Raw genomic sequence first — 12,848 nt, 5'->3', positions numbered from 1 at the left:
CCTCTTCCTTTATTTTATACACAGACTATTCCTCTGCTGCCTTATATACGAAGGGACCTCATTCAGTCAAGTGGTTGGTTCTACACACACACTTAAATCTAATTGAATTCAATAGCTTCTATTTATAAAATTTCCTCAAAATAGAGGAAAAATTTTTATTGCAACAGACAATATTACTTGTCCAGCAATCATCCCCCTGTGCATCTGGGAAGTGGCTTGTTCCTCTGGGTGGGTGTTGTGAGTTACTCATAGGAAGGCGATAGCTTAGCAGCGGGAAGCATGGAGAGCAATGCGCGGGTAAGACAGTACGATCAATACTACGTATCTTAACGCCATCTTTACCAACTCTAATGGAAGGTTTTTAAACATTGGCTGGCAGGCTGCATTCTGACTCAGAGAAAAACTCCTTTCTCCTATGAAAAACTGAGACGGGATTTTAATTCCTCAGTGCTTGCAGACCTGTCGAGCTCTCGGTTTCAGGACTCCCCAGCTCCTTTCCTGAAATACCAGACAAATCAGCTGTTCTTGCGAGTTGAAAACATTAGCTCGTTGCAATCATTCACCTTACGGGGGGATGTTGGAAAGCTGCATTTTAGGCAATATTGTGGTGTTCCCTATCACAGCAGGAACTGAAAATCCAGCAGCAAAAAAAAAAAAAAAAAGTCTCATTTTTATCCCTTCTTGAATACAAGTTTGTCTAACAGATGCTGTTGAGGATTTTAGGCTCCTATTTGTCATTATTTTTATTTAAATTTATTAAAGGATAGAAGTGTTATGTTAGGAGTGTTAATAGTACCCACTAACCACGAAATCACAAAGCTTAAGGTAACTTTAAAAGGCCACCTAACACTCTCCCAAGACCAGAGAGAGACAACACTGAAATGCTGAGGGTATTTATCTGTCTTTGTTTAAAAGTCTGGAACAAGGAGGATTCTTTGACTTTATTCATCAATTCACTTTGGCATTTCACTAAAAGTTCTTCTTGGTATCAGGGCTAGGATCCCTCTATTGCAATTTGAGCTTCTAGCCAACCTCAGAGAATGTGGAATAAAGCTATTTTCTGTTCATCTGAATAAAGTAAGGAGTTCTACTCTCAGCCATCAACTCTGAAGATTCAATAGGCTCAGGTTTTTCTACTTGGTCTTTGCCTCCCAGCCTGAAATTCAAATCTAGTCCTTATCCCTGGTTTTCCTAACACAGTGTCTCCACATTTTCTTTCTTCTACTGAGATTAGACATAACCAGGTCCCAAACTAGCTACATGCTTTTATTTTGGGCGTGTGAATATGTGTGAAGCCCCAATATAAACACTGGGCAAGTTATATGGAAGAACTGAAGTGTGTGGAAAAGACATTTTATTAGAATGTTGGGGTGCCCAGCTGGCTCAGTCAGTAGAGCATGCGACTCTCGATCTTGGGATTGTGAGCTCGAGCCCCACGTTGGGTGTAGAGATGGCTTAAAATAAAATGTTATGGATCATCTATTCCAAGAATGAATGGTGCTCATAAATTGTTATGGTGTTCCTAACACTTATTTTTTTAAGATTACACTACTTGTAGACATAAGTCATCTCACTTATATCTTTAGCATACTATTTGGCCACTGACCACATTAAGGATTTGGCACTTTAAAAAGTTTGATTATAGTGAAATATACCCACATTGGGTGAACGGCATCGAAGCTTTGACCATGGACCACACTAAGGATTTGGCACTTTAAATAATTTGATCATATTGAAACACACCCACATTGCATGGATGGCGTCGAAGCAAAGCAGACACTCCTCGAGAAAGAGAAACCGCTGAGGAGGTTCCCAGGAGAGGCCACCACCGGAAAGCAACCTGTGGAGGGTGACGGTGCTTCCGAGCCTTACCTGACGTCGGTACACGTTACGCAGGTGACGTCTCGACTGTTCGTCGTAATCAGGTTCAAAGCTACTGACGTTTCCTTGTCGGAGGTTGGGTGTGCTCCACATTTAAAGAAGAATTCCTAAAAGAATGAGAACTCTGTGAGAAATCTCAGGCATGGAGCTCAGCTGGCCATTTCCCATCTCCAAACATTTTCACAGTGAACAATCTCTTCGGGCAAGAGAGGAAATCTATTAGTAGGTATGAGTTAGAAATGAGTCCACATCAAATCTTTGGAGGGAAACTAATACCCTCATGCCAAACTAGTCCGCAATCCCCTTGTTAGGAGGGTCCAAGTGTCTCTGCTCATCTTCCTTTGCTCTTTCAGCTCTGGAGCTGGGGACATGCTCTGTGACTCCGGTTTAGCGATGCCCTTCCATGATAAGTGAGTCTAGTAGAATAGCAGAGTGTCAGTGCAGGAGGAAGCCTGAAACAGTATCTCACAAATGAGGAAAGGGAGACACTGAGCCATAAAATGATTTGCCCAAAGTCAAACAATCAGAGGTGAAGGCAGGAAGTAACCAGACTTTCTAAGGGGAAACCCAGAGCTTTTTCCATGGCCTGCCACACAATCGGTCAGTTAGCAGCAAGGATGTGATACAGAGTAAAGAATCGAGGGAACACTCCTATGAATAAGCAAGTTCGAACACGGAGACTTACACAGTAGCAGAGTGTGACTCCCCAGACGCTTCCCGCACCACTTTCTGCCTCTGTAGAGGGTCCCAGAATTCCCTGGGAGACTCGGACCCTGCCCCCCACACTAAGCAGCGGGGAATGTTCTACACCTGTGCTTATCTCCTTAATTGGCTTCGCCAGCCTTGTCCTGCACACTTAGCTTTTCACGTAGGTCACATTCTTTTGATTGCTTATATTCTCCCTTCTCAACCCAAATCTTCTTTTTATTTTTCTTCATTTCTTCCCCTTGTTATTTCTCCATTTGTTCACACACCCCTTTACCCTTGGTACATTAAGGAGCTCGGCACAGTAATTGCTCTGCCTCTTGCCTGACAGTCTTTACACCTTCCACGATCACCACATCCATGAAGTGAAGTTCTCTGCTGCGGCAAAAATCCAGCACAAGTTTATCACTGGACAGCAGAAGAGCACTTGCACACCACACCTCCATTCGGGTATAACTACCTGGAATGTGGACAGTAGTTCCCCTGGAAACACTAGACTCAACCTTTTATTACAGCTCCAGATATTAGTTTCTGGCTTTGTGGGACTTTGTGGGTCCTTGTTGAACTTTTCAATCTGCATGGTAGCCTGAGAGCACCCACAGACGATATGCAGATGGACACCTATGACTGTGTCCTAACACAACTTTATTTATAAAAACATTTGGAAAATGGGATTTTGTCCAAAGGCCATCATTAATGGTCCACCCCTGATATAGACTCTGAAGTATTATGGAATCCCTTTTTCATATCTGTATCTTAACAGTGCCCCGCAGAGAAGAGGCATTAGATATATTTTCTTAAATGAAAACATCAGTAGGTTTGTTCAACAAATTCTACCATCATCCCTTTATACATCTGACAGCACTACCCTTCATTTATTCTTTCCCTACTTATAACCCAACTCACCTCATTCTCCTCTGACCTGAGATACAATGAGTAACACCTGTGGCTCTCAAACACCCGATGCACCAGAATCACCTGGTGGAGGGGGGAGGGTGTTACGCTAGACGTTGCTGGGCCCCACACCAGGGTTTTCTAATTCAGTAGTACCGAAGTAGGGCCCATGATTTGCATTTCTACCATGCTGGCAGGTGATGCTTTTACTGCTGCTCTGGGAACCACACATTTGAGACCCGTCGAGTTACAATGACACTGGTGGTAAAGAGAGTAACTCTGTTTATTCTCTCCGAAGACGACAGCTGTAACATGCCTCTATTGTCGCATCTGAAAATGACGCCATGTCTCAGGTGACAGGTGTTACTCTCCAAACATCTGAAGTGTGCCACTGTACAGAGAAGTGTCCCCAAGCCAGCTGTTTGGAGCCCAGGCTGTCCTTATTTGCAAGTGTCCTACCGACCCCGGGTGGTGTACCTGTTAGCCAGAGCCTCTCCTGCCTGCAGCAAGTGGCATACAAGCCGTCCTCCTGCAGTCCCCAGCCCCACAGATGAGGGTGTGACAGCAGGCTCGCTGTAATAGACAGGGTGGCCGGCGCTTCTGATGAACGCCTGTTTAGGTGTGTCCATGCGTCATGCCTATGAGCCCTGGTCTTTCCCTGGAGTGGCATGGAAATCCTACTGATGGCTTTCTTCTCTTTTTCTTTTTTACCAGAGAAGTAAACCCTCTTCATACAACCTTTTGAAATTTTACAAATCCTTCAAAGGCCAGTTCAAGGATGTTAAGAAAAAGATTTAGAGCAATTCCTGACTGCCAAAACAAAAAGCGTGGAAGACAGGATGGACCCTTATGAAATACACTGAGCTAGCGGCTGTGACTGTTTTCTGCAGACGTGGAAGAAATCCCACTCGTAACATGAAGTAAGTCTTCCAAAACAGCTGAGCTGGCGGGGCTATTGAGAAGGTATTTCACAAGCAGATAAATAGATGGTATTTCTATTTTTTCTTAGCTTGCAAAAAACTGCTGGTAGATGTTCAGCTAACAAATCACAAACTGTTCTAATACCAGATAAAATCCAGCCAGATAAAAGCCCAAATCCTTTTTACTGGGGGGGAATGGATGTTTATTGATAATAGTATAAAAAGTTACAGATATTCGGAAAATTCCAGTATTTCACGTGGGCTGATAAAAACTAAAATACAAATTATCAACTCTATATATTAAACATAAATGTCCCATCAGTGAATTTCAACACTTTCTCCACCAATTTTTACGAAAGGAGGTTCTTGTGTAGTGCTAGAGTAATTGGCAAGACCGGGGGAGGGTCTGAGACTTCACCCTGCTTGCAAGCTCACACGTTAGCATGCCACAGTCTTGCAGTTGCTGGCAGAAGACACAAGACTCCTGGGTCAGAGACAAAGGACTGCGTGACTCGGAGCTCAGGCAGAAAGAAGTATGGACATGATGACCATGTCAGTTCCCCTGCTCCCCAACAACTATGGGATGAAGTGGATGAAAAGCAAGGTGCTACAAGTAAGTGGTTCTGAACTACATACAGGTGAGGACCCTGAGCTTAGGGAACCCAGATCTTTAATAAGGAGCTGCAAGCAAACCTTCCTTTTGTCCTGAAGGGCGATACTGTCTTCACTATAATGGATAATAAGCAGATCTCTCTGTGACCTCCTTGAAAAGATCATCCAGAACAAGAGGGTAGTAGGCGCCTCCCTCACAACGTGCAGAAACACAAGAGAACCCTGGAGAACTGTCTCCCTATAGCAGTGACACCTTTTCTGACTAATCACTAGTGTGATCCGGTCATTTCCTGTCCTATGCCATCAGGGGGCTAAGATGTTGGTAGTCTTTTGATACTTCCATTCTGCATGCAAAATACACAAACAATAAAGCAAAGCAAAACAGAAGAACCTTTAAAAGAATTCTACCTTGGGTAGGACGTCTGTCAATCCTAGTGAAAGGAATCCTAGCTCCCTTAAATGTGGGTGAAGAAAGATTCTCTTAGGGGCCCACCCCATCTTTTACAAATGCTAGCTCAAGATAAATCAGCTACAAAAATAGAGACACAAACCAAACCAAAACAAAACAAAAACAAGTCCTGTAAAATTAAATGAATTCTTCTACCTAACCAGGAACTATAGTTCCCATGGGCTGGCTCTTTTCATTTGGATCCAGACACTCAATTCTGGGAAGCCATAATTAATTAGCTATAGAGTTAAAAGGTATGACAGTAATTGGCCAGTTTTTATTTTTTTCAATGATAGTATAAACTATTTAATAAATGGACCCAGAATAAGACTTTGAAAATGAGCTTGGCTTTATATTGCAACCATGTTAAATGCGATATAAGTGTTTTCCACTATCCAGCAGAGTTATATTCTTTAAGTTCATAGAAACATACTCACGTTTTTACCATTTCTATAGACAAGGCTATGATTCTTTCCTTCTGCTCTTACTGAATTATATTTTATCACAACTCACCTGTCTTTCATTTTAGACTATAGAGGCCTGACCCTCTAACCAAATCAGACCCATAAAAACCAAAAGTATACACCAAGGGAAGACCTGTGAACATTTCAGTTCAGCTGTTGGTGGCATTCCCAGAAGCCACCCTCCTCTTCACTCCACTCTGCCACCTGACTTCTGACTCAGACCAGTGTCTCTCACAAAGAAGGAAATAACAGTAGGTATGGAAATGAATAAATAAGGCAGCAAAATCTGAAAATAAATTCATACCAAGAACCCAGTTGTATAAGAACTTATAGGATCGGAAGCTGATTAGTCAACTCCAAACACAAATTAATGTGTTCCAAATTTCTGACAACTATTGTCCGGAAAGCCTCACATATCCCAACCACAAGCTAGTTCCACAAATCTGAAGAAACAGCAATGAGACCGGTCTTCTTTGTTCATGAAACTTCTAGCAGCTTTCATTGAACTTCCCAAAGTTAATGGTGTTTATAGATACTGCTTCACCATCATATGTTTCCCAATTAAAATATTGTGTTTGTCTTTACAAAGCATTAAATTTGAGTTAGTCTCCAAATCTTTCTCAGTTAATATGCCCCAAAGGAAGCACATCTTTCTCTTGATAAAATAAAAGGATCACACAGTTTCCACTAGAAGGTTGCAATAAATCTGTGGTTTGTACTGAACAAGTAACTGGCCATGTGCATGGGTCAGAGTCAAGTCAGGGAAACGGGGCTCATGCCCAGTAGCTCGGCTGCGGGAATTTGATGCTGAGATCAAGTTACAAAGGTGGGGGAAGCACCACAGGGTAGGAAGCTGCCCTGAGCTCAGCAGCGCTGGGGCTCTGTGGGAGGACAGAGGGAGGAGGTGGCTAGCTGCTGGGAGCTGGGAGCAGGAGACAGAGGCTGCCACTGCCAGAAATGCTTCTTTAAAAAAAAATTTTTTTTTAATGATTTTATTTATTTATTTGACACACACAGAGAGCGCATGTGAGAGAACATAAGCAGGGGGAACGGCAGAGGGAGACAGAGAAGGAGACTCCCTGCAGGGCTCGATCCCAGGACCCTGGGATTGTGACCTGAGCCAAAGGCAGATGCTTAACTGACTGAGCCCCCCGGTGCCCCCAGAAATGGTTCTTGAAGAGAAAGCAAAAAACATTCTGGCTTCTGCCTTCTCTCTGAACTCCCAGCTCCCACCAGGCCTCCCCTGGGCAAAGCCAGCCTAAAGCAAGAAGAGGGAATCTGGGAGCTGGTGTTTGCCGTGGCCAGCCCAACAGCCCAATACACTACACAGAGAGGGGAAGGGCAGGGGATTCTGGAAGCAAGCAGCAGGTGACTGGTCTGTCCAGTCCAAATTCTTCCGTTTTCACTTTGTCAGTGGTGGCACATTCTAATCAGCCTCAATAAGAGAAACAAAGATACATTCATATATGGTTATGTAAAGTGTATTAAATAAATGTACCCAAATATTTATTACCTTTGTATATTGAGTTTAAACTCAAATAGACCTGTTAAAAGATTAAATTTTCAAAGAAGAAAATTTGAGGTCTTCACGTTTACCAAGTTACAACAGACAACCTGTCACTTAGAATCAGTCTAAAGGTGTCTCACAGCCCTAAAACTTCTGTCAATAGCCAGCAACAAACAGATATGCCCATTGCAGGCTCTAACAGTTCCTGCATCTAACCACATGGTTAGATGCAGATTCTTTTGTAAGGAACAATTGATAGTTTTAAGTCTTATTATCCATTTAGAAACTTCATTATTCCTGTTAAAATTATAGCTTTAATTTTTCTCTAAGCTAAAACCTGACAAACAGAGCATAATTGCCACACTCTTCACTTGGTACCTAAGGAAAGTCGGTAACTGTTCCCCTTGTGACTTGATAGCATTTAGCCTTCATGCTGAAGTATTACACTCACTTTGTGTTACATAAATCCAGAACGTGGTTACATTATTTTGGATACAAAATAACTATGCAACTTGTTAGATCATATACTCCTTATAGACTTTGCTAATTTAACAATGCCAGTCATAACATTAGGTTACACCTAGTTAAATAAAATCTCAAAAGCTAATGAGTCTGTTTTCATGTTCACTAACAAGTTTGTTTTCTCTTAATAAGGTGTTAACAAAGCCTCTAGATGATGTGCAAAGTTTACCAGGAGAAAGAAAATCAGTATACTACCATACAAAGGAAAACTGTGTCAGATCTTTGCCATGAAGGACAATTGCTGCCTGTCCACACCACGACCACTGCCAAAGCCGTAAGGAAGGCTGTATGCTTCCCCCACGGCCCTGCGTGGGTTAACAACGAATGCATGCATTATATGCACAGAAACTCACATGCCCTGCAGGTGTGCATGCACATGCCAAGCCCATTCTAAGCAGCAGAGAGAAAGTCTTCAATGTCAAGCCAGCAAGCACATGGCTCTCTAATTTCACCACTGGTCAGGTCCGCAGTATTTCCACTTCCATATCACTACAGCTATTGTTAAATTTCAAAAGTATTTTAGAATTTTTATCTTATTACCAAAGTTTAAAGTGGGTCCATTTCCTGGGCCAATGTATAATAAGTAATATAAATAAAAATGAAATTCTAAAATCCAAAAGGCTCTGAAAACACAGTTTTCTTTTCTTTTCCCCTCTAAATATGCCATTAACTTTTATTTATGGCAAAACCTGACATGCACGGGCATGACATTATTTCTAGTCTGTATTTGCCCAACTTAGTGTGACTGTTCATACTTTTTACTGCAAGATCATTGTTTATTTGTTTGTTTAATGATAAGGTGTAGGTATATGGTCCTCGCGATATTTCAAGAGTTAAAATGTATGAATTATAAGTTTCTCAACTCGAAACACTTCTGACTCCCATGGTAGTAGATAAGCAACTGATTCTACACCTAAAATCGTCTTCAATTCTTACTGATCCTGCAGGACAAACCTTCAAGTACCAGATACCATCCTTTCCTTTAATCAGGGCAATGGTAGTTTGGGCTCAGTCCACATGAACAGTTTAAGCCTGCTTCAGATACCTATATAAATAAACCCATGTGGACTTGCCGTTTCCCAGTGCTACTAGATAGAAACAATGACACAGATTTTAATGCCACATGCCTTCAAGAAGTCTAACTTCAAAATCAAAGCTACCGACAGCACCATGCTTATCTTCCTCTTCCACGCCTGGACTGGGAGTTCTTCCTCGTGCCTGACTGGAAGTTTATTCTATTGTAACATGCTTGGTCATCATGTGCCTTTTATCATTTTAGGAATAAAAGGGCGGTGGGGTTGTTGAACAAGGCATTTCAAACGATTCCTGGTGAGCAAACCAGAAGATCTGAAGTCACTACGGATGCTTATGAAATACATGGGTTTATATAGATGGCTTTGTTCAGACAAGAAAAAAACAAAAACAAAAACAGAACAACAAAAAATGGAACTCACAGATACAGAGAACAGACTGGCAGCTACTAGAGGTGGGGGAGGGATGTGATGGCGTGGGGGTGGGGGGTAAAACAGGTGAAGGCAGTCAAATGGTATAAAGTTCCATTTATAAATAAACAAAGCCACTGAAAATGATCCTCCTTCCCACTCCAGGTGATTGGTCAGACATGCTCAGATCCTTGTACCTCCCTTTCTCGTCCCGAGTCTGGGGTGCATAGATGGCCAACTCAGTCAGAACACAACACTCCCCCAGTGCAATCACAGAGAGAGAACCTGTCTGATAATCAAGCCAGTTTTCAGAAGAGAACAGAAACAAGAGACAGAAAGGCAGAGCTCCAGCGATGGCATCCGTGCCCTGGATCCAGCTATACCTGTTTTCCTGGTTATTTAAGTTACTATATCTTCCGTAAGTAATAGCCATGCTTCCAGGGATTTTTTTTTCCCCCATGTTTACTCATTAAAAAAGTTTAAAAAAAGAAAAGAAAAGAAGAGAAAAAGAAAGGAAAGGAAAGGAGAGAGAAAAAAGAAAAAAAAGAAAAGAAAAGTGCATTATTTCTTCCTGGCCCAGCCTTGACCAGGGTCTGGAGATTCAAAGGTAAACAAAATCCCTAAAAGAATCCATAAGCCCAGAGGAGAAAGACACTTCAACAAACATTTGCACAAAATAAATTAAAAAAAAAAAAGTGGTAAATGCCTACAGATGCCTGAGCCATGGGGACGAGAGAAGGATGACCAGCTTATGGGAGAATGCGGTTTTGCTTTTGCTGGGTTTTACAAGGTAAGAGTTTGCCAGGTGGAGAAGGTAGGGGAGTGAGCATGGGAACAACGGTGAGCAAGAACTCATGCTGGGGGTTCATACTTGCTAAGTGCCCGGAGCTTGGGCAGGAGAGCAACGGGAAATCTGCGATTCTTTGTGCATATAAGCATTGATCCCAGCCCATCATACTCAGGCTGGTGCTTTGAAAGCCTGGAAATGTGCTCCTTAGGCAACTCTTCTCTGTCAGTTTCCCTACCAAAAAGGACTGCAGTGTGATACAAAGGATATGCATTATGACTAGTTCTTTGTCACCAACTTTGAAAGATCACCCTTTCAAAACAGGTTTTTGATTGATTAACTTAGCAGGGCATATAAACTTCCAAGACAAATTTCCACATTCTCTTTCAGACTGGAAAACAGAATTTTCTTTTTTCTTTATTATTCTGAGAAGGCTTTCACTCCAAGGGCTGTGCTCTAGATAAGATATCACTGGAGAATTTTGACAGCAAATGCTTTGACTATGGTTGTCAATGTTTCTCAGCTTGTGCAATATTATCTTGCTCTTAGCATCCCTTAAAGGTCCTTGACTCCAACCTTTCTGGAATATAGGGACAGCTGCCCAAGTTGTATTCAATCCATAGGGGATGGGCTCCCTGAATGTGAGTTGTGAGCCCCTGATGGCCAGAGGACACATCTTTTCATAACATCTAACATTCCCGGAATGACTGGCTGGTTCAGGAGTATCTGGTTAACAGTTTACACAGTACTGCAGACATTCTTTCTCCAGGTCTGACATACACTTGACTAACTAGCTAGTAGTTGCTCACTTTCCATCACCTTTCGAATAATGTCTGGGAATGTAACTTCCCTCCAACCACAATAGTAGTTACTTATGTGATATCATTGGCTCAGTATACAAGTTGAGTATATCTTCTCCTTAAATTTTGTAGCCTAGCCAGAATATAAAAGACAATATTCATTATTCTGGCTGTTCTTTATTTCCTTTAGAAGTTAAAGGTTTCATAGGCTCTCATAGTGTCAGCTTGCATGGACATTAAGGCATCGCAGCATTTGCTAGTTTCATTATTTAGGCGAAGCTTTCCAGCTTCTGTTCTCATATAAATAAAATAAGATGTTACAATATTTTGTGATTAACAGAGCATTTCCTTTTGTAACCCCCCACCACTGGTTACCCAAGCCGACCTCTAGGAGAGGGCACATAAACGAGTATCTGTTAGCTGGAAATAATTTGCAAGAAACTATGGGGACAGGTCATAATTTCGAAAATTTACAGTGACTCACCATCCCTGGATGAGTTGTGTTCCCACTAATTTCTAGGCATTCTCTAGAAACTGGCAGTTATTTTACATTTATTTCTAAATGTGAAAAAACAAAAAAAACAAAAACATATTCTAATCCATAATGGCAAATAATGTGAAAGCACTGTTTAAACCTGTCATTTTCCTGGTTACACATCCTTCAGCTCAAGCACACTGCCCTGAGCAAGGCCTTTGGAGCCTTTCCAATGTCATTGGCCTCACCATCTTTCCCTCTCTCAGCCCTTCCCATTTCAGCCATAAACACCCTTTTCCTGCCCTAAAGGCTGTGCTCTCTCTGTTGCCTTTGATCCCTTACACACAGTTTCTCCCAACATGGACCGTCGTTCTCCTACCTTTCCCACTCACTTTGCCCTGGAAACCCCCAAGGGTCCTTCATGACTCAGCTTACAAGTCATCGGCCCTGAGAGCCTTCCTGATTCCCTAGGACCGGTGAGAGGTATTTCCATGTTACCCCTTGCTCCTATCCTGCTCTGTGCTGACTGCCTGCGAAGCCCTTGTTCTATGACACTGACATCACCTGCTTTTCTAGCAGACTCCTCGGAGGGTAAACAACCTGAAGGCATTTCATCCCACAGGTGGCCCAGGGTTAAGTACACAGCAGGTGTCAGACCTGTCAAAAGACTTGAAGAGTAAGAAAGGAAAGTGGGGGGACTTCTGGGAAGGCAACAGAGTAGGAGAATCCTAAGCTCAACTTGTCCCACAGATACAGCTAGGTAACACCCACATCAATCAATTTAAACAAACAAGAAGAAAAACAAAGAACCTGAAGACTGGCAAAAAGACTCCCCACAGATGAATGTAGAGAAGAGGCCACATTGAAGAGGGTAGGAAGGGTGAAGATGTGGTAGGGACCTGGGGGACTGTCTGCAGGACAGAAGGACACAGCAGGCATGAAGCGGGGAGAGGAACAGACCCCCACTCCAGGCAGCCCACGCACAGGGGACCTGCATGGGGAAGACAGATCACTATAACATTTGGCTTTGAAAACCAGAGGTTTTTCCAGTCAGTGGGACGTAACCCCTAGAACTTTCAAAACCAGTGGGCGTGGCTCCGGGAGAGCTAGGAGACAGCACAAAAAGCAGCCCGGCTGAGATACAGCACAGGAGCAGCAGTCTGAAAAACACCTGGGGTGTATGGGAAGGAGATTTATTTACTAATCTCAGCATGTGCTGGAGGTGCAGGGATCTTTGGGAGACTTCTCTGAGAGCAAAGGAGCACCATTTCCTTCCCCTGCTGACCAGCCTAGACACATGGACACCTGTGGGAATGAGCACAGTGCTAATCCTCTCCAGCTAGCCTGCTAACGGTACGCTCCATCCCACGTGCTTCTGCAGATCTACCCCC

General features: G+C 42.8%; 1 protein-coding gene across 4 annotated transcripts in view; it reads right to left on the bottom strand.

The window, feature by feature from the left end:
- PRKN (parkin RBR E3 ubiquitin protein ligase) overlaps window positions 1–12,848 on the bottom strand; it is a 1,297,079-nt gene that overhangs the window by 576,430 nt on the left and 707,801 nt on the right. For all 4 annotated transcript variants that reach the window (XR_013441028.1, XM_078054494.1, XM_078054492.1 and 1 more), the window contains exon 6: window positions 1,873–1,988. Coding sequence is in view for 3 of the 4 variants with exons in the window: in XM_078054494.1 (XP_077910620.1) it covers window positions 1,873–1,988 (116 nt within the window). In the remaining variant the exon portion in view is untranslated. The remainder of the gene's footprint in view (window positions 1–1,872; window positions 1,989–12,848) is intronic.

Source organism: Halichoerus grypus, chromosome 9, assembly GCF_964656455.1.
Source record: "Halichoerus grypus chromosome 9, mHalGry1.hap1.1, whole genome shotgun sequence".
NCBI classification, from domain to species: Eukaryota; Metazoa; Chordata; class Mammalia; order Carnivora; family Phocidae; genus Halichoerus; species Halichoerus grypus.
This window is presented reverse-complemented; position numbering and strand designations above follow the sequence as displayed.